This window comes from Fundulus heteroclitus, unplaced genomic scaffold (genome assembly GCF_011125445.2).
Source record: "Fundulus heteroclitus isolate FHET01 unplaced genomic scaffold, MU-UCD_Fhet_4.1 scaffold_201, whole genome shotgun sequence".
NCBI lineage: Eukaryota > Metazoa > Chordata > Actinopteri > Cyprinodontiformes > Fundulidae > Fundulus > Fundulus heteroclitus.
The window spans coordinates 71,309-96,923 of record NW_023396613.1 but is presented as its reverse complement, the minus strand read 5'-3'; the positions used below and the strand labels follow the sequence as shown (position 1 = coordinate 96,923).

Sequence of the window (25,615 nt, the reverse complement as noted above, 5' to 3'; positions counted from 1 at the left end):
CGCTTCCACTGTTGGATCATCACTTATCCTTGCCTTCCTGTACCCTAGGAATACCCACTGCACACTTACATCAAGTCTCCACCAGAGCATCCCATTTGGCCCGATCATTTATATCGCTATCATGGACTACTGTTAATCATTAAAAATGTCTAATTTTTCATTTAAAAATATTTCATAACTTAAAATATTTTTGAATAAACTATTAGTTAAAATGCATGCCAATATTTTTCTTCTGTGCAAAGCAAAATAAGTTATATTTCTCGTTTTAAAATAGGTTATTACAACAACAAAACCAGGAGCTACTCTGTAGGGGTTGTGTGAACCCTTGGAAATGAGATTCAGGTTAAATCACCTTACTTTAACCTACTATTCGCAAGCTCAATGAGTAGGTGCATCACAACGTTATTATCAGTAATACACGTCACACTTAAAACTGCAAGTTCATTCATTAAAAATCCAGACGCCCCAAAACTAACTACTCACTTTCTATTCACTTATTTATCTATCCATCCAGCTCGTGCATTTTTTTTATCTTTGAGTTGAGCGAATGTAAAATAGTGACTAAACTTTCACTTTTTTGAACACCGTTTTTGAATTTTCAAGGCTCTTCTGCATCGTGGTATGCATCTCTTGCTGTCGGTCTGCTCAGTCTGTGTGCACAATGCATACAGAACACCCACCCATCTTAAGCCTCCTCATCCATTTGGTGTCACGTATCCCTCTTTCTCACCCCCTTTCCCCGCCCTCCGCTGGATCCGCTTTCCCCTTGCTCTACAAAAAAAACCTCTCTCACAGCCGAGAGCTACGCTTAAGAAAAGCCCCTTTAATTAATTGTGTTGTAGTAACGCAACCAAAACCACCTAAACCCTCAAGAATCCTTTAAAAAAGCTATAAAACAAAACCGTCCGTATTTTCAGGACATCAAGCTCTGCCTGTGATGTGAGCATCTGTAACCTTAATGCCAAAAACAGCTGTGAATGTCAACACTCCCACTTATCTTCATTGCCTGTAGCAACCCCTTTTAACTTTTACAGGGTTTGAACTTACTTTGTCAGATTAAATGGGCTAATTTATCAAAGTCTTTCTTTTATCCCAGTGGTGACAGGCCAAGTTGTGTCAGACCGGAGCAAATTCAATATCTATAATAAACATAGGATTCATATATTTTGACTTTAAATTCTTATCAGGAAATACTTTTATTTCATGGTTTCTTTACTTACAAATTTTTAAAGCAATACCCTTTAAACTTCCCTGACAGAAAAAGAAGAGTGACATGGACCCATATGAGAATAACCAATTTATCTCCTTAGTTACCTTTGCATTATTTCATGCATTACTCTTTATAACAGCAGAAACGGACCGTATGGTGGGTAGATCTGAGTTCACTAATGATTTGTTCTTTCATGTTTGCCTTAATTCCTGGGATTGTGAGCTATTCCTGCAGCTCCTCATTACTCAGGCGTTCCCACGCTGAGTAGCTTTTCTCTTTTCTAATTTCACTGTGACAACTTTTCATCGATCATCTTGCTAACACCAACCAAACTGATCAATGCTGAATTCATGTCTTGGGCCTCTTTTTATTTTGAGCATCATAAGAAACCTGGGAAGCCCTCCTCCTTCCCACCTAAACCTCAGCCTGTTTTCCTGCCAGTATCGACCAAAGTCCACATCAACAACCTGCTCACCCTGCGCCACACCAATACCAGCCTCCAGATATAGAAAGGTGTTTATTTTGATCATATTTAGAAAAAGGAAGCATGTGGGATGTTTAGTGCTCATTATGCTATTCCATCTTCGGAAGAAGTAACCAAAAGAACCATGAGCCATAATTTTATGTCAGCCCCCTTTGAGATTGGGATATTGTACAGATTGCTATTGTGATAAAAGCTGTGATGCAATATTTTGTACACTTTTCATGAACACATTAACTAGGTGTGGTTTTACTAAAATAAAGTTTCTTTTAAAAAACAACAAAGTTAAGGGGAAAAAACTGTTATAACAATCACTAGTTCTTGTTGAGCAACAATTTGACAGAGAACGTCATGAAACAATCCCCTCCACTGCACTTCAAGATGAAAGACTGGGACAGCAGGTCAGACAATGGGGAGTGTCCCGTTTCAGGGGCTGCATCCTTCGAAGGACCTGGTCTACGTGGACCGGGTCCAGCTACGAAAGAGAGAAGACTGGAAGAGATCAGCTTGTGAATTGGGATGGTCTGGGCTTCACCGGCTGTCCCCGTCTTTACCTTTGCATTATTCTTGTTGCTGAGCAACCAAGACACCATGAAGCAGCTGTGAAGCCGAACAAATGGAGCTGAGCTTTAATCCCGCTGTCTCCATTTTAACTAACTTTAATCGTCCTTATTTTGTCCTTTACATATTAATGGCTCACAATCTTTTGTTTAAATATTGCTTTAACACCTTTATTCTTTATCTTATTCTCATTCATTAATCAGACAAATGCTTAAAGTAATTTTAAGTTGATATTGAAATATACCACTAAGGGGGCGCTAGTGAGCCAAGATGGAGTAAAGACGGATATTTTCAGAGCTCCTGCAGGCTTATCAACATTTTCGCTTTAAAAACCACAACTGCTCACTATTTGTGACCTGAATCGGATTAATAGAGGTGTTGGACTGTAAAGAATTCCGTTCCAGTAGACTTTACTTGATAAATGGCGGATAAACTCCGCAAATTCAAATACGACGGCAACATGGCAAAGCTAATGGCTAATTCCAGATCCACAAGGCAGCGTACTCCAGAAGAGGACCCACAACCCAAGAGCCCTGGTATGTGTGAAGAGTTGAGAGCCGATATCCTAACCTCTATGCGAGGGGAAATCTCCAAAATTATAAGGGAGGAAATGAGGAGTGCGCTGTCTGAAGAGTTCGCCACTCTCAGAGCTGATATCAACGCAGTGAGGGCCGAAATAGCCAGCAATGCTACCGCCACTCGTGCAGAAATCACCTCAGTAAAAACGGACATTGAAGATATGAAAGGTGGATTGTCTACATGGTCTGACGAGGTAAACACTCTGCAGACCACCGTTACTGAATTTCAGAGCGAGCTGGTTAAGATACGGGACAAGTGCGAGGACATGGAGGGGAGGATGAGACGCGGAAACATCCGTATAGTTGGCGTTGAGGAACAGCCGAACTCCGCCAACCCTGCAGAGGTTTCTAAAATTATAAGAGAAGCCCTCCAGATGGACCGGGATGTAAAAGTCGATCGCTCACACCGAACAGCCGCTCTGACGAAACCGGGAGACGGAGAGAGACTTCGGGTGATCATAGCCAAGCTGCATTATGATAGAGACGCCGCTGACATCTTGAGAAGAGCCAGGGAAAAAGCCCCGCTGACCTACAAGGGTAAAAGAATCGCAATCTTCCCGGATTACACCACCAGTGTGGCCAAGGCACGCGCAGCCTTCTCCGAGGCACGTAAAGCTTTACGAGGACGGGGCGATGTGCGCTTCGGATTACTTTATCCAGCAAGACTCAAAATCACATACAAAGAGGACAGTAAGGAGTTTCGGGATCCCGTGAAAGCCATGGACTACATACGGAAAACCATCCCCACTGCGATAACTGGAACTGAAACGTAAGCGAAGCCGCAAACGCTAATAGGACACAATCCGGTCCAGCAGATCCCAACTTTGAAATATTGTCTTTAGTGCTTAAATGCCAACTGTAATTGTGTTCAATGTCACTTATCTATACTGATTCGTTTGAAAGGTGCATACTTCTAACCTTGTTAAACTACTAAATTATAATTAAGTTGCGTTAATATTACTAGTAGATTATATGCTGTGGTTAAAGTACTTCTCCTGCAGGAGCCTGAACTTCCACACTCTTAATTTCTCTCTTTTTTGCTGTTTTTGCACACATCCAATCTTCATTGGGTTGTGTTTGTTGCCGCTTTCTATGGTGGCTAGGGACTTAAACCCACTACCTTGCATTATGTTATCTATGTTCATTTTTTATTGTGTTTCTTGCGCTTTGATCCTTCTGTTCCCCGAGGATCTCACTGCAACTAAAAAAACAGAGCATTTGAATATTAGTCTTGACAATATGGCACAGCAAAGTCTTACTATTTTATTGTATCGTCTTGGTGTTCATCGTTCATGTTGCTCAAATGTTTGGCTCCACCCGTCAAATGGCCGTCTCTGCCTCCAGCACAATACTATCACATATACATTTTTAAATTAAATCAGTTATGAGTACATTAACTGTAACAAGTTATAACGTGAGGGGTTTGCATTGTCCAATGAAAAGAAAAAAAGTACTGCTGCAACTCAAACAATCAAAATGTCAAGTAGCATTGCTGCAAGAAACACATCTATCAGATGTGGAACATACAAAATTAAGTAAGTCATGGGCTGATAAAGTTTACTATTCGTCACATTGCTCTGGAAGGAAAAGGGGTGTGGCTATATTAATACATAGGCAAATTAATTTCACTGAAACGTTAGTACATAAGGACAAGGAGGGTAGATTTATTTTGGTAAATGGGACAATTGATGGAACAGCGGTATCCTTTATAAATGTATATGCCCCTAATGAAGATGCTCCAGGGTTTATTAAGTCAGTTTTCAATATGATTGCAGAGTACAGCTCCGGTCTGTTGGTTATGGGGGGGGATTTTAATTGTGTAATGTCAAACCTAGATAGGCAACCAGCTTCTCAGACCCCCATATCTAAGATGGGTAAAATGCTTAAAAATATGTCTGTAGAAACTGGATTAGTGGACGTATGGCGATCCAAATACCCAAAAGACAGAAATTTTACATTTTACTCAAACCGACATGCATCTTACTCGCGAATAGATTACTTTTTTACTTCCAAGGCTGAGCTACACAGAATTGAGGATATAACAATATTGCCCATCACAATCTCTGACCACGCACCTGTTACTCTCCAGTGGAATATAGGATTGACCCCATCGTTTAAGCAATGGAGACTTAATACCTCCCTTCTTAATGACAAGGAATTCATTGATTTTGTTAAATCTGACCTCAAAAATTTTTTGGACATAAACAACACCCCTGACACATCTCCTATTATGTTGTGGGATTGTGCAAAGGCCTATTTAAGAGGTAGTATCATCTCCCACACCACAGCTAAAAAAAGACAAAAAGCAGCCAAACAGAAATATTTAGAAGATAGAATTCGAGATCTGGATCTTCAACATAAAAAGACTAGAGCATCCAAAATTCTGAATGATTTGAATACATCACGTAGAGAGCTCCAAGATTTATTATCAGAAAAGATAGAAGGTAACCTTCGTTTTGCTAAGCAGCAATATTATGAAAATGGAAATAGAGCGAGCAGACTTCTGGCCTTCCGACTTAAAAAACAACAGTCCTCAAATGTTGTTCAAAAGCTGAAATCGGGCAATAAATCAATCCTAAAACCAAAGGATATTTCTGAAACTTTTGCTGAATTTTACAAGGTTTTATACCGAGACACTGACACTTGTAGTGATGAGAATAAAATAGGTGACTACTTACAAAATGTTCAAGTTTCTGAATTATCTGATACTGTAGCTAAACAATTAGATAAGCCAATTCAAGTAGAAGAAATTAAAAATGTTATCTTATCCCTTAAAAATAATAAGAGTCCTGGCCCCGATGGTTTCATAAACGAATTTTACAAATGTTTCATAGACATCGTTGCCCCACTTTTATTGGAAGCATACCACTTTTCTTTAGAAACTAAAATAATGGCGCCATCCTGGTCTGATGCCACAATAGTAGTACTACATAAAGAAGGTAAAGATCCCACTGACTGCGGGTCATATCGGCCATTATCCTTGCTGAATGGGGATGTACGCATTCTAACTGGCATTCTGGCAAGACGATTAAATGTCATAATAAATCAAATTATACATCCAGATCAAACCGGTTTTATTGTCGGGAGGCACTATGGAAATAATCTGCACCGGTTATTAAATATTATGTCTCACCAAAAAGAAAATAAAGCTATGACAGCTGTAATATCTTTAGATGCCCAAAAGGCTTTTGATCGTGTGTCGTGGAAATACATCATTCAAACATTAAAGAGGTTTAAATTTGGGCCCAAATTCATAGATTGGATACATACATTATATTTATCCCCACAAGCGGCTGTAAGAGTCAATGGTTTCAGGTCGGCTAGTTTTAAGTTGGAACGTGGATGCAGGCAAGGGTGTCCTTTGTCACCTCTTTTGTTTGCAATTAGCATCGAGCCACTAGCCCAGCTTATCAGGGACAATGATGAAATTAAAGGGATTTTGATTGGCACAGAGGAACATAAAATATCTCTTTATGCAGATGATGTACTCCTGTATTTGTCTGATCCTACATCATCAATACCACGTCTGAGGGAAATGATTTCTGTTTATGGACATTTTTCTGGCTATAAAATAAATGTTGATAAGACAGAGGCAATGGATGTCAATGGCAGTATTCCACTGGGGGTTAAACAACAAAGCGGTTTTAGGTGGCCAAAGGAAGGCATTAAATATCTAGGCATCAATATTCCCCTCTCATTAAATGATTTGTATCACGTCAATTACACTAAAACACTGGATATAATTAAAAAAGACCTGGAGCGATGGTCAGCATTGCCTTTGTCCCTCCTCGGTCGCATTGAAACCATCCGCATGAATCTGTTACCCAGATTATTGTATCTGTTCCAAATGTTACCAGTTGGCATACCTAAGTCCACGTTCGTTGAATTGGATAAAATTATATCAAAATTCATATGGCAAGGCAAGCGCCCTCGCATAAAATATAAAACACTACAAAGAAGTAAGACAGAAGGGGGCCTCAAGCTTCCGGTTTTAAAATACTATTTCTGGGCAGCTCAGTTAAAGCCTTTAATTTCATGGATCCAACAGGATTCTCGAACAAGATGGCTCAGCATTGAGCAAGCAAAGTGCTCAGTACCATTAAAGGTATTGCCATTTCTAGATATCCCAGTAAAGGAACTGCCATTGTGGACTAAAACCACACTTGACATTTGGAACAAAGTGCGAATTTCTTTCAAGCTACCGAGAGGTTTGTCAATATTAACAAGCATTGGACATATTAAATCTTTCACACCCAATCTCTTGGACAAAAATTTTTCTAAATGGGCTGAACAGGGGCTTACATTTCTGCATCAGTTGATCGACAGAAACAATCTTATGTCGTTTGAAGAGTTATGTAGGAATTTTCATCTCCAAAAAAGTGATTTCTTTAGATATTTACAGCTGCGCTCTTTTTTGCTCGCACACAAGGACTGGGAAAAAGTACTAAATCCAACACCATTAGAAAACCTTCTAATCCATTACCAGAAAGGGGGAGGAGATAAAAAATGTATAGCAAAGTTATATAGTGCATTACTGTCAATGAACCTTAACGATACCACTTGGACAAAACAAAGATGGGAGGCAGAGACGGCCAAAATAATTTCTGACGAGGCATGGGAGGGAGTCTGGATTGAGGCTCATAGAGTTACAAACTCAAATATGTGGCGGGAATACAAATGGAAAATTATTAGCAGATATTTCAGGACCCCAGATGTGGTTGCCAAGATGGATCCTAAAGTACCAAGCTTGTGTTGGAGAAATTGTGGCTCAGCGGTCCCCAATCATACACACATTTTTTGGTCATGCCCCAAACTTCAAAACTTTTGGGATGAGGTGTACAGAACTATAAACCATATTTTCCCAGGAGTTATACCAAAGGATGTTGCAGTTGCGGTACTTGGTATTATACCAGATGGCTTGCAAGGACGGGCCAAAGCATATCTGTTAAATGTCCTTTTTACAGCTGCCCTGAAATGCATCACAATAAGGTGGATGCAGCTGGAGCCTCCTTCCTATGACTTATGGGTCCAAAAAGTAAGGGAATTGTATAAAATGGAAAAGATAACCTACTCATTAAGACTTCAAAAAAACACTTTTAGCCTGCGCTGGGGACCAGCTGAAGCAATGTTGATGTAAATAAACCCAACAAGTTTGTCTCTTGGCATATGATGTCTAGCTATCCCTCCTAAAGTGTATCCTTATTTTTGGGTTGTATGAAGATGAACCTACAATTGTGACTAAGATGTTTATTTTATGGAAAACTTTATACTGTCAACATTTGTGTCATGTGCCTTTAATGAATGGTTGTATCATTGCTCTGCAAAAATAATAAAAGTTTAAGTTCTAAAAAAAAAAAAAGAAATATACCACTAAATAAAATTAACTTAGGGCAAATACAGTTTGTGTAATTTATTAGTAAAACTTTTTACAACTTAAACACTAACCCTATAACTTTCTGAGCAAAGTATAAGTCAATTTGTAGTAAATAACAATATTGAACAAACCAAACATTGACATTAGATATCTGACTTATTTCTGCTTTTAACTCATTGAGGAAAATCGGCATGAGACGGTAATTCGAAAGCAATGTGCTGGGAGAGAGGAGTTTTCTCTCTCCTGTCAAGGCGAGCCAGCTGCCGTGCAGCATCAATGCACATACCCAAGCAGCTTTAAAATCTAGCGACATGTCAAAACACCGAGCAAATATTTCAGGTTTACATAGCCAACTCCTCTCTTAATTTTTTTTTTTAAATTACATTTATGTCAAAGAAAATGTAATATATCCCACTATATTTACAGCTTTTCACTTCTCTCCACCTTTGCTGTGTCAGTTGGAACAATCCTCTTCAACCCGCAATGAATCATGGGATAGGGCGGCCATTAAGGATACACCGGACCCATCCTTCAAATTGGGGAAAAGAAGGACACGTTTGTCGGCTGCATTTGAAGGAGCCTTTGAAGGATTCATGAATTGTGACAGCCTTCGTCGCCACATTGTCACACTGTGACGTAATCGGCCTACAAATGTGGCCTTCAAAGGATGCGGCCACTGCAGTGAGACACACCCTATATCCATCGCCTTAACTTACCAAAAACAAAAAAGAAAATGTCCTAAAATAACCGATAAATCTAAAATGTATTTAAATCATGCAACACACAAATTCATATTCAGTTGAATTCAAAGAGGACACCCTTTTAACCTTAAAATACATTTTGTTGTGAGTGTCTAGGAGTGCAGAAAAAATTAATGTAGCCTCTCTGGGAGCTGTGTATATATCTTTATATTCTGCTTGGTTATATTTTTCAAGCTGTTCACTTTTTCTCAATTACGTTTTTTGACCAATAACGTTACCGTATGTGGTGCTGAACTGCAAAACAAGGTCATGAACTTCCAGCTTATCAATTTTGTGAATATGCCATTTTATTTTTTCACCACGATTTTGTAGTACAAGCTCAATGAGGTAAAAATGTCTTGGTTGCTGGGTGTATTACACACACAAATCATTATACCGTCCCCCAGCATAATACAAAACTGGCTGAAAAGGGTGGAGTGGAACGTTCTGCAACCTGCAGGGGGAAGGGATATGAAATGCCTGCTTTGCATTAAAAGTAACCACACCAAAACAGGTTGCTCTCAGATGAACCTCAGAACTGGGGTCAAAGAGGGGCTGTGGGGCAACAATAACAAATAATTCATCCCAAAGTGTTACTTTTATAGACCACAACTGAATGATTTAAATGTGAAAAGGAATGTATTAAAACGCATGATATGTTCTGTATTCCCATTTCAAATTTGACAGATGCACTGACATCCTGTAACCACAAGCTGTAGCAGTCAAAGCATTGTAAAATATACATCATAACTCTACGAGGCAAAAAGCCGGATGCATGTTTGTGTCATTTATCAGGGGATAGAAATTACAGCAAATTGCACTATGGGAAGATGGCAGAGCCGGAGGAAGCACATGCCACTTTCTGTTGAGACAGATGGGTCCTGGCATCATAGAGGATGATGCAGTGTTTCAACATGCACCAATTAGTACACAGAAAAATACTGTAAAGGATCAACATTCCTTTATGGAAACTTCTTTAGCTGATGATAGTGGCCCCTTTCATTATAATAATGCTCTTTACTACATTGTAAAAACATTTGAAGGTCCCATTCTCCAGATCTCTCTCTAACTGAAATACTTGCAGGACTAAAATTAGTTTTATTGATGTCTGAGGGAATTGGTGTTAAACTGATGATTGCTTTGAGACAATCGAGTTGTTGTTTAATTTTCACAGCATTAAATGTTACTTTTATTCTGAATGTCAAATATAAAATACTCACAATGTTCATGATAGCGAGGGCATAGTCCTCCACCGCTTTGCTCCCATGATAGTCCACCATTTTGGAGTCCGCCACCACTAAAGTTTCCACCCACTTCTCTCTGCTTACTGAGCGTTGATGAATTCTTCGCCGCCGCCTATGATGACGACGTTCCCATCGTTCCCGGTGACTCTCGATGTCTTCCGAACTTTTATGGGAATCTGGAGATGCAAAAATTTCAGAATGTTCACGCAATCCAAACTGGGTTTGACTTCAGCTTGTTAAATACTTTTAACTATTTGGGTTATTTTATATTGTGAGGCAGAGGGGGTGTCAAACAAACCAACTGATGAACAGTGACAATAAAAAGGAAGCACAGATTCCTTCAGGTTTTAGGTCTCAGGGCACAATAAAAATTATCTAGCCTTTAACAGGCTGCATTAAAAAAGATCTAAAGTGTAAAACTAAACAAAAATAACTATCCGAACCCCTAAAAGTCAAAATGGAAAAACTGTATGTGAAAAAGGGGAAACTCGAGGACTTAATAGCTTGTAGAACTGTTGTTTAGTTTGTCTATGTAACCTTATCAGTCTCCCATATGTATGGAGGAGGTTTGGCCCACTCGTCTTTATAGCATCGTGTCAGGTCTCTTAACCGGGGCTCACACTGACTATGGTGTGGGTTGTGGTCCTGATCCAGTTCTGGTTTGCCACAAACCCTCACTAACACTGCTCCTTGGGACATGCCGGCCAGCTGCGGCTCCAGCTGAGACTCCAGCTGCGACTCCAGCTGCAAAAATTGTGCTGGGGAGAACAGAAGTTAATGTGGTCATTTCTGTTGCTATCCCTCATAAATGGTTTTAATTTTTTAGGGCAAAACTCGTTATCCGTGTGCTTAAATATCCCATCTCATCCTCCAAAAGCCTCTGTTTCCTCATGTTTCTGTGTCGCCATTTTGTATTTTGTCTTTTTATGTTAGGAGCAGTCCAACATTCAGTTTAACAGTTAACATATTAAAGTCAACTAATTGTAGCACGAGCAATTAATGTGTTCACCCCGTAAAGGATAAATTATGCAATAAATTCTGAGCACACAGCTTTAAACATTGGGTATAAATTGCCTAGGAGCTGCTTTGTTATATTTATAAAAAGAAGGAAGATCTTTGACTAAGAACCTAAAGGCAGACCCAGAACACCAGCAGCACATCAAACTGCATACTTGGGAACAAAATCATTAAAACAGACAAACAGCTGAGGGTATTGCTTCAGGGATCAGTGAGAACAGTATGGGCTCACTGAAAAAGCAGTACACTGGAAGGAAATCATAAGCTTAAAAAAAGATTTTGAATAAAATTGACAAAGAATATTCATAGCAAGACAGCAGCTAATAAGGTTATCCCTTTTTGGTGGATTAGTCAAACCAACATGGGTACGATGATTTAAATGAAATGAAAGTCAAAAAAGGGAACTTAAATCAGCTTTCCTCAGGGGTCCTAAAAACCCGGAGGGGAAAGCATCAATCTTGAGCTGTTTTTTCCTAAACCAAGGGTGAAGATGGTCTACAGTTTTTAATGCATACATGAGCACCCAAGAGGAGTCTTACATTAATCCTCACACTAGACATATAAAGTAGCTGTAAAACCAGTTGGGTCCTTTCCAAAGCTACTTTGTAAAGTAGCTGGTCTTTAAAGTAGCTTTATAAAAGTACTTTGTAAATTGGCTGCTGAAAAGAGAATCAGAAAAAACAAAGAAGGAAACCATAAATGGATTAAAGAGTTAAGTAAACATAAGTCAACGTTTAAATATTTTTTTAACTAAAATACAATAAAAGAAAACTAAAACAAAGGTGAATAAGTTAAAGCTTTGATGGTTGAAACACTGTTATGCTTATAAGTTGACATACTCTGGCAGAATTTTAGATTTTCTGGCCATTTTTCAAAACATAAATGAGGAAAAACCTTTCCTTCACCAATGCACAAAGCCATGTATCCGCAAACAAACGTGTTTACTCTAGTTTAAACCATTATTACAACAGAAAATGTCAAAAATGATGCTGTCTTTGGATTAAAAGTATGTTTTGACTTGATACTTGTTGATCCACGTAGGTTTAAATAGCTACTGAAGGAAACCATCTACAGTGCATATGTGATCTGCTTCTGGGCTCCTGCATACTTCTTACATAACTTCTGGAGCTACAAAGCATAGATAACTTTGTCAAAGTTGATGGCAAGTTGAATGCAGCATGTTGTCAGAAAACACCGGAGGATAACTTGCACACTTCGGCTCAGATGCTGGATATTCCAACTCGGCACCCAAACAGACCCAAACAGAAGGTTAGTATCTGCAACAGGAAAAGTTGAAAGTTCTGGAGTGGTTTCTCTGTCTTTTAACCTCATTATCATTGAACCACTTTGGGGAGATCCTAAATTACATAAATTTATGAACACAGCTATATAAATTAAATTGTAACAACTATTTTAAAACAAAGATGTGTTAATTCACCAAAGACTACAAGCAACCTCAATGAAGCAGATACTATCTTATAATGCAAAGGTTTTGAGTTGAACTTTGCCATCTTCTTTCCAGTACTTCACCCTTTTCTGAGGGTCGGTTTTTAAAGGTACTGTGGCAGAGGACGGACAAGAAAAACTTCAGTAACAAAAAAGAGAAAAGAATGTAAAGAAATAATTTAAAATAGAATTTATAGGCATTTTGCCAATTATTATCCTCCCATAAAGAAACAACTTGTTCCCATTTAATTGGCCGACACTGTGAGATAAACCAAAGAGACAGAAAATTGTGTTTATCTCCAAAAAGGTTCAACTAAAAAGATAATAGCTAACAACTAGCACCAACAAGTCAAGGAAAATACATCCCTAAAATCATGTGTCGGATTTTTGCTGAATATACATTTTTTTGCTGTAGGCAGCTTTTTGAGACCAGAAACTTATTTTATCCACCACTTCTCCACTTTCCTTATTTCTGAATGCACAAGTGGCTCAATATAGCGCTCAGGTAAGGTAGAGGACAGAATAAAAATAGCCAAAATCAGATGGACCTTTGTAAAGGTCTGGAGAAACATCAATAATGATGACTATCATCATTTACAAAAACAAATCTAGTTGATCTGCTTCCAAATCTAAAGAAATTAAGAATGATCTAAAACTTTTCCACAGTCCTGTATATCAAAGAAAGTTCAAGGTGGTCCGAAAGAAATATCAAAGGAAGCATGATTAAGTCTTAAAACAAACTCTTATAAAGCATTTAACACCCACTTCTGCGTTTGAAATGATTGCATCAGAAAAGGCTGCATAAATTGTCCTCCCAAAATAGTAATGGTAAAAAAAAAAAAAATCTTTTTTATCTCCCTAGGACTTTAAACTGCCTTTCAAAGTCAATTCAGCCAGTTCAGAATTTTAAACAAGTGATTTATGAGCAGCTGTATTTTTTTTCCCTCTGACCGGAGCCAATTATTAGCCTGGTAAAAGCTGAAGAGAAACCGGGAAGAGAAGGTAAGCATCATTTTTGATCTTCACGAATAAGACTCTTTCTGCTTAACGTTGTCGAGTCACTGAGACTAATTCTCGAATGTGCTACCCAACAATGATATCCAATTTCACATGTGGCACTCAGCCGGGTAAAATCTGAATAATAGCAAATAAAGATGCATGCATGTATCTCGGGGTGACTCGTGATTTACTTTGGTTTCCACAGGTGCCGTTGAGACCTGGTTTCCCTGAGATGGCGTGGATGACTGGACCGCGGGCAGGAGGAGACACGTGCCGTTTGTAGATGGCGTGGGCTTGAGGTGCTGAGGTCTCATCGTGGGACTTCTCCAGAGGCTGAATGAAAAACTCTTCATCAGACAACTTAAACAGTCCTGTCTGAAGAAACAATGAAAGACAAACATTCAAGGCGTTAGATTCTCCAAGAGCCCTCAGAGGAAACATCTCAAAAAAAGATCAAATGTGAATCAAGTCTACAGCTTTACTGGAGTGCATAATGAGGGAGGAAGCAGAAATAATAAGAAGACACGGGAGCAATCTGAGTCAAATATCTGGCCAGGTTGTCAAGAGAAGCTTGGATGGTGTTCTTGGCATTAAGAACATGTCAGAAGACATTTGCATATTGTCTTTAATGATCCCGTTTGATGAAAAAAAAAATACATATTTATGAGTTTGGTAGGGGGAAAAAAAACACAACACTAAATTTTTAAATAAGACCTGCAACAAAAACTCAGATAATTAATATCACAATAAAGTCTTAAACCTCAGAGTCTGCTGGTCAGAAATTCAGAGACGTTGGCTCTACTCTGTTATTGAGACACTAATAAGGAAAAATAAAACTGTGCTGTAGAAACACAATCATATATTAAATGATATGCTATACTCACTAGTGCTTTATACTGCATTTTTCTAAATCTAAATCAAATTGAAGAAACACTGCAACATTTATCAGATATTCCAGTTTTCTGCAGAGGAGGCTTTAATATGTTCATACTTCAAGGTATTTCTTCACACTATGCAATTGGTTTGTATTTAAAGCAAAATCTGACACAATTACAACATAATCTTCAGAGTGTACTAAAAATCCTGTTTAACTTTATGAACATATTGGCTTAAATGTACTAATTTCCATCACTATTTTCAAAATTCTGCCCTTTATTCAACGCTGACGCTAAAAGCCTTTAACTGTTTCTCCCTTTAGGCAACCAATATTTAATTTGCAGCATTTCAGTTTGTTACTACAGAAACCACTGCCTTGGATTCATTTAAAAAAGAAACACCACGGCATCACTTAATATATCTGCTTTTAAGCTCATCAGTAGGCTTGATGAACTTGTTGGATTCGCAGCATAAAGGTAAGGCAACGACAAGTAATCTATAGCAAGCTGTGACATAAAAACAAGATGGTAGCTTTTTTTAATAAGACAACACAACCTGATGTTTAAGATTTCATGGACAACCTTAAACTGTCAACAACAGCATTTCTCATCTATTGAGAAAATGACGCACTATAAAAAGCTAAAATTTCAGCTATTACTCTAAATTATTTACTTTGCTTCTTTACGTTGAAAATGATGCACTGTGACCATTTCAGTGAGGTTAAAAGCTAAAAGCCAACATTTAGTGCATCAGGCTTGAATGGGTTAATGACAGCTAAGTGCAACTCAAAGTTTAAGATTGTGACAGCCTTTATTAATGTTTTTTTTTCCCCAGTCCTCAGGAGCCACACAGTTTCAGGGATTGCCATCACTTAGGGACCCACTGCCTTCACAGCACATCTTTCTTTAAAGACTGTACTCACAAAGTTTCACAATTTTTTAATTTTTTTATAAAAATGTGTCGTGCGTCAAATAAAAATGTTTCCTATTTCAGCCCATTTAGGAAAAGAACATGAAATGTAACGCTTTTTCTTTTTAGTGGTTTGAGAGGGAAAAAAAATGAAGCCCTAAGATAAATTCACTACTGTGATAAAAATGATTAAATAACATAAGAAAGCATTTTGATATAAAAATATTTATGCTACATAAAAAAAAAAAAATCACAAAAATTGCTAGTGCCGAGGTACCTTTGCAAGTTTGAATTTCTCATACTTTTTTTTAAGTATAAATCATGGTATCTCCTGTTTGACATTTTATTCCTATAATAAGTCAGTTTTAACCCACATTGCGAATGTCAAACCCACATTATTATATCAAGGGGTTCCCTTCTGACTACTTAAAATCATTACATTTAACCCACAAGTTAAAATAAAAATATGACTTTAAATTTAAAAAAGGAGAATTTTTTAATTACGCATAAAGCGTGGCAACAAATAGACAATTTTTTCCACCCATTTAGTTATCTTCTTAACTCCCCCAAATGGCCAACGTAGAGAAAAGGAAGTAAATTCCCATGTTTCCAGTCAGCATAATAAATACAATAATTAAAAACAACTGGAACTGTGACAAACGAGGCAGGTAAAGCACCAAGTTTACCGCTGACAATAAGAAGGACCATAAGAAGGTAATCACATGACAACCAGTTGTGTTATGGTATGTCAGGCCTTTTTTAGCAAATGAGTTTGTTTTGTGTATCCTGTCTGGCAGTGTAGCATTAACAATTGTTGTCCAAAACGAGCCCAAAAGATTTTACTTTCACAAGTGGAGCCCTACTGCTTTTGCCATAGTGCTCTGCTTGATTTAAATATGCAAGAAGCTTTATTAGATTTTATGCTGGGACGATTTCATGTTAAATGGACACAGCAACGGGAAGGTAGAAGAGGGGGGGGGGAGGAGAGAAGCAGATGAGACAAAATGCTAAAAGGGGGAAAAGGTGAAAATGGAAGAGGAGAGAAAAGGGAGAGAGCAATATAACATCCTCTGAGTCTGCTTCTTCACCTGCAAAGAGAGATATAAAAAGAACAGCAAAACCAACTGATAAAGTATCATAGGTACAAACAACTAATGCTTTGATACCATCACTGAAAAATATACAGTATTATTTAATACAAAATGTATAATGCATGTCTCCACACTTAGTGGAGACCTGAGATGTCTCAGGACAAGGGGCAGTCCAAACTCAACCTAACAAAAAGACTAACAGAAAACCAGGTAGACAGTCACATTCACACGTTCCCACCCTAGTGCCCCCACATCTGAGCTCTTCTACAAAAAAAATTTTAAAAAGGGGGGACGCAGAACACACACATCATATACTTCCAGGAAATTAGGTTAGCAAATGCGTTCCAGCATTTCAGGATCACATATTCAGGGGATTCTTGCATTCAAAAGGGATAAATGTGTGGAAAGGCCCCTCATTCCCTCTGGTATGTATGGAGGAGGACCTGCGATGCTCCTCATTTCTTTTTCAAAGGCTCTTGAGTGCTCTTAACATACGTAATCTTTCTTGGCATCATCAAAACTTTTTAAAAAACAGGATATTTTAATTAAAACTCTGGTGGCTTGTGCCAGAAAACTGAAAAGGGGTTGATAATTTCTTTCTTAAAAGGATGATGATTCAGAGCATGAACAAATCAGTGCAGCAAAGGTTAACCAGACAGAATCAGAGAGCAAACCAGACAGCATCCCCTGCAGGTCCACCAGGTTCTGCAACAGCTTTTCCCCCGTTGCCATCAGACTGTTGGACTCTAAACTGGACTCTGCATCACACATGCACAGAACTGAACTTTATGGCCATTTTGTATCATTATGTTGCACTACCAACGTTGCTGAACTTTTATAACCCATTTAAATTTAAAAGCACACAACTGAACATTTACTGCTTTTTTGCACCATTATTATTTTGCATTGCCAACATTGAACTTTTTCAAATGAATGCCTTTTTTGCACTATTATTTTTTTGTACTACAAACATTGTTGAACATTCTTCTGCACACTTTTTTAAAAACTGTTTTTCTCCTGCATTGTTACATTCTTATCACTGCTGTAATTTATATTATAATGCTATCTTATTTCAATTGCAGTCTCATTACATTGTCATAAGCTGTATGAAACGAAATTTTGTTTTGTATGTACTCTGTGCATACAAAATGACAATAAAGTTTGTCTAAGTCTATGTCTAAGAAAAATCCTCCTTCTTCCATAACCAGCTCAGTCATCCCCAGACCTCCTGTAGAAAATAGTGGGAATGGCTCAAGAGTGGAGAACATGAGATAGGACCCAAGACCATCAACAACCCAGAATAAAGGTCTGTCTATGTGCTCCAGCCTTGTGCAATGTTTTACAAAAGGAGATTGTCAAAATGTTTCTCAATGTGTAATTTTTTTATTCCTAGTGAATTAATATACTTAAATTTAAGCTTTGCCTAATGCTTTCAGTGTAAGATTACACAACTACAACAAAATAATACAAATTTTTACTTTTTATTAAGTATCTTTACCAGTAGTGCAAATAAGTGTGATGCTTTACATTTTGACTTAAGTTAAATACAGGAGATGTTGAGCCAGTATTATGCAAAGCTGATACTTTACATATAGGAACTTGGCTTAGATAACGATCAAAGCAGCACATGAGTAGAAACCTCTGTCTTACGATAAAAAATGTACACGGTTTATTTTTGACCCACAAATTTTTGTGACGCTGATGAAAAATATCAAACAATAACAGCCGAATTTCCGCTCCATAAATTACACTGACAGGGAGACAAAAACCAATTCCAACGGCCACTTTTCTTCCTTTGCTGTTGACTATCCTGGCCTTATATTTAATTCTTGTCCATTGTCTGCTCCGGTTAACTCTCCTTCAGCTGTCAAGGAGCTCCTGTGGAGCTCAGACAGGAAGGCTGGCATACTAAACGGACTACAAGGTGAATGCTGAATGGTGCATGAGGGACAGCGACTCATGTCACTTACAGATTCAGTAACAGAGATGGACAGAGAGTAGCAGAAATCGTGTCTTACTGTGAATGTGAAATGAGCGCGCTAATAAGGTCATTCAAAGATCTTCAGCACAGGACAGATCAGAGAAGTAATAATAGTCGACTTTTCACAGAAAAGCTTTGTCCTTATAGTTACCCTCCATCATTTTACACCAAAAGCTGTTCAAATCAAATACCAAACATTTCCAATGCTAAACTTAAAGCTCAAGCTGGGCTTTAAGACTTCTATCGATTTACATTTATTGTTATTCAGATTTGTGTCATCAAATAAATATCTGGGCAAGATTTTGATGCAATGGCTAAGGAAAGGTGCAGAAACAAAAAACATCAGCATCGTTATGTAGTTAAAATGAGCAGAATTGTAACAAAACTAACCCTCAAAAGTTGGGAGGATAACCTTGCGCATAAAAAGATCATGTCACAAATACTAAGAATTGTGAGCAAACGGGAAAAAAACACCTCTAGAGCAAAGCGAATCAGTCTTGGGTGAAGAGAGGAGAAGGAGGGGAAGAGGCAGGGGTTAATGTGACACATTCTGAGGTCCTCCATTTCTAAGTCCTGTATGTTTAAAAGTGAAGACAGCTCAGTTAAGAAAAAAAGTACCCCTAAAGAATGGACTGATGCAATGAACCACAGGTGAAACGAAATCATACCAGGGCATGATTTTTATCATCACACCGGTGAGTTGACAAGCTGTAATGAGATTGTCTCCAGAAATATAAGGCATACAAAAGATGCCACAGCGCCGTTATGTATATGTGATTTGATCACCACCAGACAGGTTTGAGAGAAATAAAAACAAGGACCCTGCAGTGACTTAAAATGAAAATGCTAAATGAATCCAACTTTCACTAACGTTGAGTTTTAGTGATATGTCGTCCTCTTCAGTAAAAATAACACCTTAACACCCTCTGCTAGTTTGTGTGTGCCATGAATCTTTGAAAATGTCAAGTCACCTCTGCACCACTGTTGCTGTCAAAGCCTGCGCCGTTTATTGTAGCGCAGTTCTTAGGAGGTAGTATTCTTGACACGACCTAAAGGTTGCGGGATCCGGCATCTCTTCTTCTTAGGAGTTCCCATTTTGATGGAAAGATGCATTTTCATGAGAAAGAGGTAAAACATACAGCTCTGGTCTATTTTTAAGTTGCACCGTCAACAAAATGCAAGTTTTGCTAAATCTCTCCACACTAAAGTTTCCACCCTGAGATGTTGAGCTGATGCTTGTCATGAAACGTACTATCTTTTGTTACAAGAGTGACCGTATTTCATTTAAGAACTTGGTATGGATAACATGAGACTACCTTAAAAATGTGTATGATGTTCCATTATAGATAGTTACAGAACAAGTGAAACGTCCTCATTTGAACATTTGAACTCATTTGGACATTGTGTTTTGGCAGTCAATTAATAACTGAAACAAATATAAATTGTTTTTTTTTATTTAAATACGTTAGTTTTCTTTCATTTAAAAAGCTTTCCTGTGCATGTTCTGAGTGTCATTGTTGTTTTAGTTCTTAGTGCTGACTGATCAGAGGAGGGGGGTATGATTCTTAAATTATAGGCATGGAGTACTTTTTCTACATATCAAATATGTCAAAAACATTTACTATTTGAGTTCATATAACCTTTATATCCATATCTACACAGAAAACAGGCTTAAATCGGAGGCAACTGGACTTTTGTTCAGTTCATTCTGAAAATGTTTCGACACCTATACCAGGAGTATATTTCTTTGGAGACAAAACATGTATGCACTACGCAGAAATGAACTGAAACAAAAGATTTCTTCTCTTGCTACACCCCTAGACGCTGACGGTGACTTCATTTCAGAAGATCCATGCTTCGTGTTTTGCAGCTCCACCTCAAACACAGCCTCCCGGGGGAAATAGAAAAGCTCCCGGTAAGGATGATAACATCTGAGCTACCTCTTCTAAAGTCCACTGCTTGTCTGAACTCATCGCACACTAAGCTACAGCACAGTAAAAAAAAAAAAAACTACAGTATCACTTTTATATATCATTGCCGGTAAAAATCTTTTAACTTCTTGAGTTTAAAATACTTTGCTCATTTTAAATCATATTCTAATAGGCTTTCATGCCAGCGTTTAAGGAGTGCTTAAATGTTTCATCATTAAGGAAGAAATAAAAATTGGAGGAGCTAAGTAGCTTCACCAGCTGGTGTGTTTTAGCACCAGCTGACAGGTTGGCTGGAAACGGGCCAATTACAGGGGTATCCGTGAGTAAAGGTTTTCATCAGATAAAGAGATTAGGATGGCATTTGTTGAGAGTAAGTTTCCAGGTACATATATGTTTTTTTTTATCAGTTTCCAAGCAAAGCTCATCTTCAGAGTGATGGATAAATCATCCATCGATGCTTTCAGTGAGATAAAATGTGTCCCTATGTGGGTTTTAGCACCAGCTGGCAGTCTGAGCTCTGTCAGAGGAACAAGAGACAAAGTAAACAAACTCCACCTATAGCTTACAAGTCAGATATTGGTCACCCAGCGGCGATTACTGACGAGTGGAGACAACGGCAGTGTCTAAAACACACTTCGCAGGCACCTTTACGCGCTGCTTAATATGCTGCAGCCAACTAACAGGCTGCAAATTGACTCCAGTATCGGATTTTATAATCACATCTGTGCTTTGCGGCGTGATTAGTGTGAAAAAAAGCAGGAGAAGAAAAGAGACTGAGCAACGGCAGATACTTCCTGATCTCCCTTTATCACTGCCGTAAAATACACAGCCTCTGCCTTTGTTGTTTTATCACAACAGGTTTATTTTAGGCAGACTGATTAATTAATTCACAGTCAAGTGTGCCTTTCCACAGCTGTAGCCGTGTTGAGCTGTGCTTTTTTTGAAGACGGTGTTTTAAAAATGAATAAGAACTTTAATCAGGTATCGATGAAAAAAAATTTGACTCATAAAATGTTTAATATTGATAAACATGGACTGACTATTGGTTTTGTTTCTGGTGGGGGCAAAAAAGCAATTTTACTGGAAAGTAAAGCCTTCATTTCTGGTTTGCAGCTTTACATTTTGTAGCAAAGCTTTCAGCTTACTTTGAACAACATTGTCCGATTCGGACAATGTTAAGATTTATACAGGCTCCTAATTTAACTGTAATGCTTCAAATTTTATAAATGGTTTTTACAGTGGGTTTTTGTGGTCAGACGTGTGACGGCTTGGCTGATGGTTCACACACTTCTGTTGGAACCTTATGTCTATCTGTTTATAACAATTACGCGTGTTTGATAGAAAAACAGAGCTTATACATGCGATGGTAATGGAACAGCTCTAAAGGTGGTGAGCGTTAGAGAAACTGTTTCCATTGAGCGCACTTATATGAGATGCATCTCTTTGATTTTACTTTCAATATCGTGCATAACAGCCAGCTGTTAATCAGTGTGGCCAAATTTAACAGTTTAGGAGTTTCCAAGAGACAAGGAGCCACGGCCAGTCTTTAAGTCTAACCCCGGGCACGCTTAATGTAGACTCTCATTCGTCTATGTTGATTCTCAACCTCATTCTGTCTGTCTTTTACTCCCTGTAGCTCTCTAAGGGCTGTGACAGAGGTTAACTTGTAAATGACCAGCTTTGTCTTTTCAGCTTCATCTTTTGCTACACAACAGCAGAACCAGTAAAGCTTTGTTCACAAAGCCGGAGACAGTTTTAAACGTTCTCAGAGAACAAAAGACAAAACCTTCCAAACTTCCATTAACAGTTAATCCCAAAATTACTCATGACCCTGGCAGATTTAGATATCATTTTCAGTCTAGAAGTGTGCTTCTGACAACAACAGACAGATGTCTCTGAAGAAATAATAAAATTATGTAAAAGGAGAAGCAATAAAAAACAAAATCAGTTTTAATCTAACAATGTCAAAAATTACTCATACCATTCTAAACAAACAATGGAAAAATTGTTGTTTTTTCAAACCTTCTACTTGTTGAGCAGATCTTTACACGTTTCCACTGGTATTTTGTCAATTTATATTTAGTAATTCGCTCCAAGTCTTTGAAGTTGGAAGGCCTCTTGGCCATCACCCCAATCTTAAATTCCCTCCAAAGATCATCGATCCCCTTAATTCTGGGACTCTGGCTCGGCTTCCTTCGAAATGATGCAACTATTTTCAATCCGAAGAACCATGACAGTAAAATTAAAAGATCACGTCAAACTTAAATCTGCCTGGGGTATGAATAATTTTGGGCTTAACTGTGTCTCTCAATATACTTAAAAGGCTACCAAATCCAAGATGAAAACACAACAGAAATCCTATGACATCCTTTGACAAAAAAAAGAAAAAAAAAGAAGAAGTTGGGTTTCCAATCCACCTCCACTAAACGTTGCACGGGTTCTTTTACCAACTCAGCATATCTGAAAGAAGCAGCAACGACCTCTTCAGACAGATCATGTGTTTCGATCAGCGTAAAGCAGCTATATGATAAAAGCTCTACACTAATCCAGAAGTATCTGTGGTTGACACACCTGTCCTGAGCGCCAATGATAAGGAAAACAAGTGCATTTCTGTGTGGCGTTACCTTGTAATTTAAAGGCTTATAAACACAGCTAAAGAAAATTAAATCCACTAGTAGATTTTTTTTTAATATCAACATGTAATTTAATTAAAAAAACAAACAGTAAAATAGCTATTTTTAAGAGACTATGAACAATGATTGTTAAGCACAAAGATTATTCAAGAGGAGCAAAAATATAAGGAGAATTAACAACTGAATTTCACTCAGTGATTATAACTGGGCTCTCTATGCATGATGACACAGGTACGAGTGGGTTAGTTTGAAAGCGTTAAAGATGACCTGAGTTTCTGTAGCACTCCTCAGTTTGAAATGATAATTGATGTAACTACTACCTGCCATCCTAATCTTGAATTAGTATTCTGATGTGGTTAGACTCAGATACTCTGAAGTAGTTTCTTAAAATTTAAAAGGGGATGATGAAGTAGCTTAAATATATATATATTTATTCTTATCAATCTACAAAGCTTTAAAATAATCTAAAATAAATGTCATATGCACAAAATATATAAATATTGCCTGTTAATGTGTACTTGTCTTTTGTTTTGGAGAAATTACGATAATGGCTAAAGTGCTAGATTGTTGGTCCTTTTGATGTCTAAAGAAAGTGTTTCAGAAAAACATCTAAATCATTAGTTGTCTACTGTGCTGAAGCCTCCTTGTTATTGCAGGTCCGCTTCAGACAGGTTGGATTGTTTCTGGAGGCGACTCCTCCCCCAGAGGCACATCTCACCAAGAACATTAGTTTAAAGACTGAAACAGAACTTTATCCATAAAGAACAACACTGGGCATGAAACGTGCGTACATCACATTCCACGGAAAAGTTGGGATATATATATATTTAAAAAACATGACGGGAAAATGTGCGGTCCTCACGGCCACTGTGACCCAGGTGTACGCTCATTTTGGAGACACGGGAAATTGCCGATGCAGATGGTGCAGCCAAACTGCATCATGATTCCTCACAGACGCTCAGTTTCACACATACTGTGATCCTAGATCGACTTTATCATAAATAGTTAAAAGCGCAGTGTTATTCGTGCTTGAGCTGGTGACACATAACTACACATAACGACCTTTCAAATAAATAAATAAAATGGAAAATCTTTTTTTTTTAATGTGCAGGTTGGATTGCTTATTACAAAGAGAATTTAGAGAATGCTGAATTTATTTTCAAACACTGGACCAAATGTGCCTGTGTATATTCTCAGTTATCAGGGTCATCGCAACAGCAAACAGGCTTAAATTGGAGGCAACCGGACATTCGTTCAGGTCTTTCTGAAAACGCTTCCACACCTTTCCAGGAGTCTTTGTCAATTCTGGTGGTTGCACTTGAGCAACCTGTAGTTGGTGCTCTGCTGTTTTTAAAGGACATAGAGGAACTGAATGAAAGTCCGGTTGCCTTAGATTTAGTGTATTTGCTGACTGGACCAAATAGCAAACACACTCACACTGCTTTGTACATAAACTCTGTATTTGCAAAGTATGTTAGCGAGCATTTTGCATTTCAAAAGTACCCAGATGTGTTCTCTCTGTTGTTGTTGCAATTTGAAATTTTAGACATAGTGAAATTAATGTGTAGCAAAAAAAGAAACAGTATTGTAAAAATAATAGTACAAAGAACACAAACAGACAAGATGAAATGTTTGTCCTTTTAGTTTTTTACTGGATAATAGAAGATTTGATTCAGTGCAAGTTCATACTGTTTTCAAACAGCAATCATTTGAATGCAACAGGTCATGGTAGAAATTTTACATGTGTATTGTCTTTTTTAAGATTTTATTTTGTTTGGATGTTGCCCCCCCCCCCCCCCCCCCCCTTCCCACCGTTTTTTATATTTAGAGCCCCTGCCCATTTAAAGGTCTCGGCTCAGTACTCCTTCAGACGCCTAAGACTGAACCTGAAAAACACTGTCATATTAAAATAGGCCCCTTTGGCGGTTTTGAGAAAGCGGTTCAGTCTCGAGGGAAAGCCGATTCCATGGAACAATTGAGCAGAATAATAAAGCGGGTAAAGTCCAATTTTCAATAACTTCCCCACTGGGATTGTCTTTTGAAATAAATACAGGCAGCACACAAACCAAGCTAAATGGATCTCTCAGGGAAATGGTTCCACTTGAAGTCCAAAGACGTTTGCTCAAATAGATATATGAAGTCAATATCATATTGATTAAACATTTTATAAAGGCGGTCAACTCCAGTTTTACACATCACAGTCTACCTGCAGGGAGCACGACTGCTACATATGGCAGAAAACGTGCCATATTGTTAAAGCCAAAAGCAGGCTGTATACAGCAAACACCTCCAGGCAGTCAGGAATATATAATAAATTGCCCCCAAAATATTCTGGTTTTACATTTTCCAATTAAACAAGCACTTTTCTTAACTATATGAGAGGGAACAATTGGTGCAATGCATTTACTTTAACATAAACTTTAATACATTGCAAGTCTGAAGTAAGTGGCAGAGAGAGAAAGGTGAGAAAATATGAGAGGAGAGAGAGGTAAGATAATTCAACATGGAGAGTAAAACAGCATACAAGGAGAGCTCTCAGTGTCC

The 25,615-nt window shown here is 38.1% G+C and overlaps 1 protein-coding gene across 1 annotated transcript in view; it reads right to left on the bottom strand.

Moving 5' to 3' along the window:
• LOC105916372 (A disintegrin and metalloproteinase with thrombospondin motifs 7) overlaps nucleotides 1-25,615 on the bottom strand; it is a gene marked incomplete in the record, with an annotated part of 219,136 nt that overhangs the window by 183,091 nt on the left and 10,430 nt on the right. The window contains 2 exon segments of the mRNA XM_036129684.1: nucleotides 10,165-10,364; nucleotides 13,842-14,025. Of these exon segments, the coding sequence (XP_035985577.1) occupies nucleotides 10,165-10,364; nucleotides 13,842-14,025 (384 nt within the window).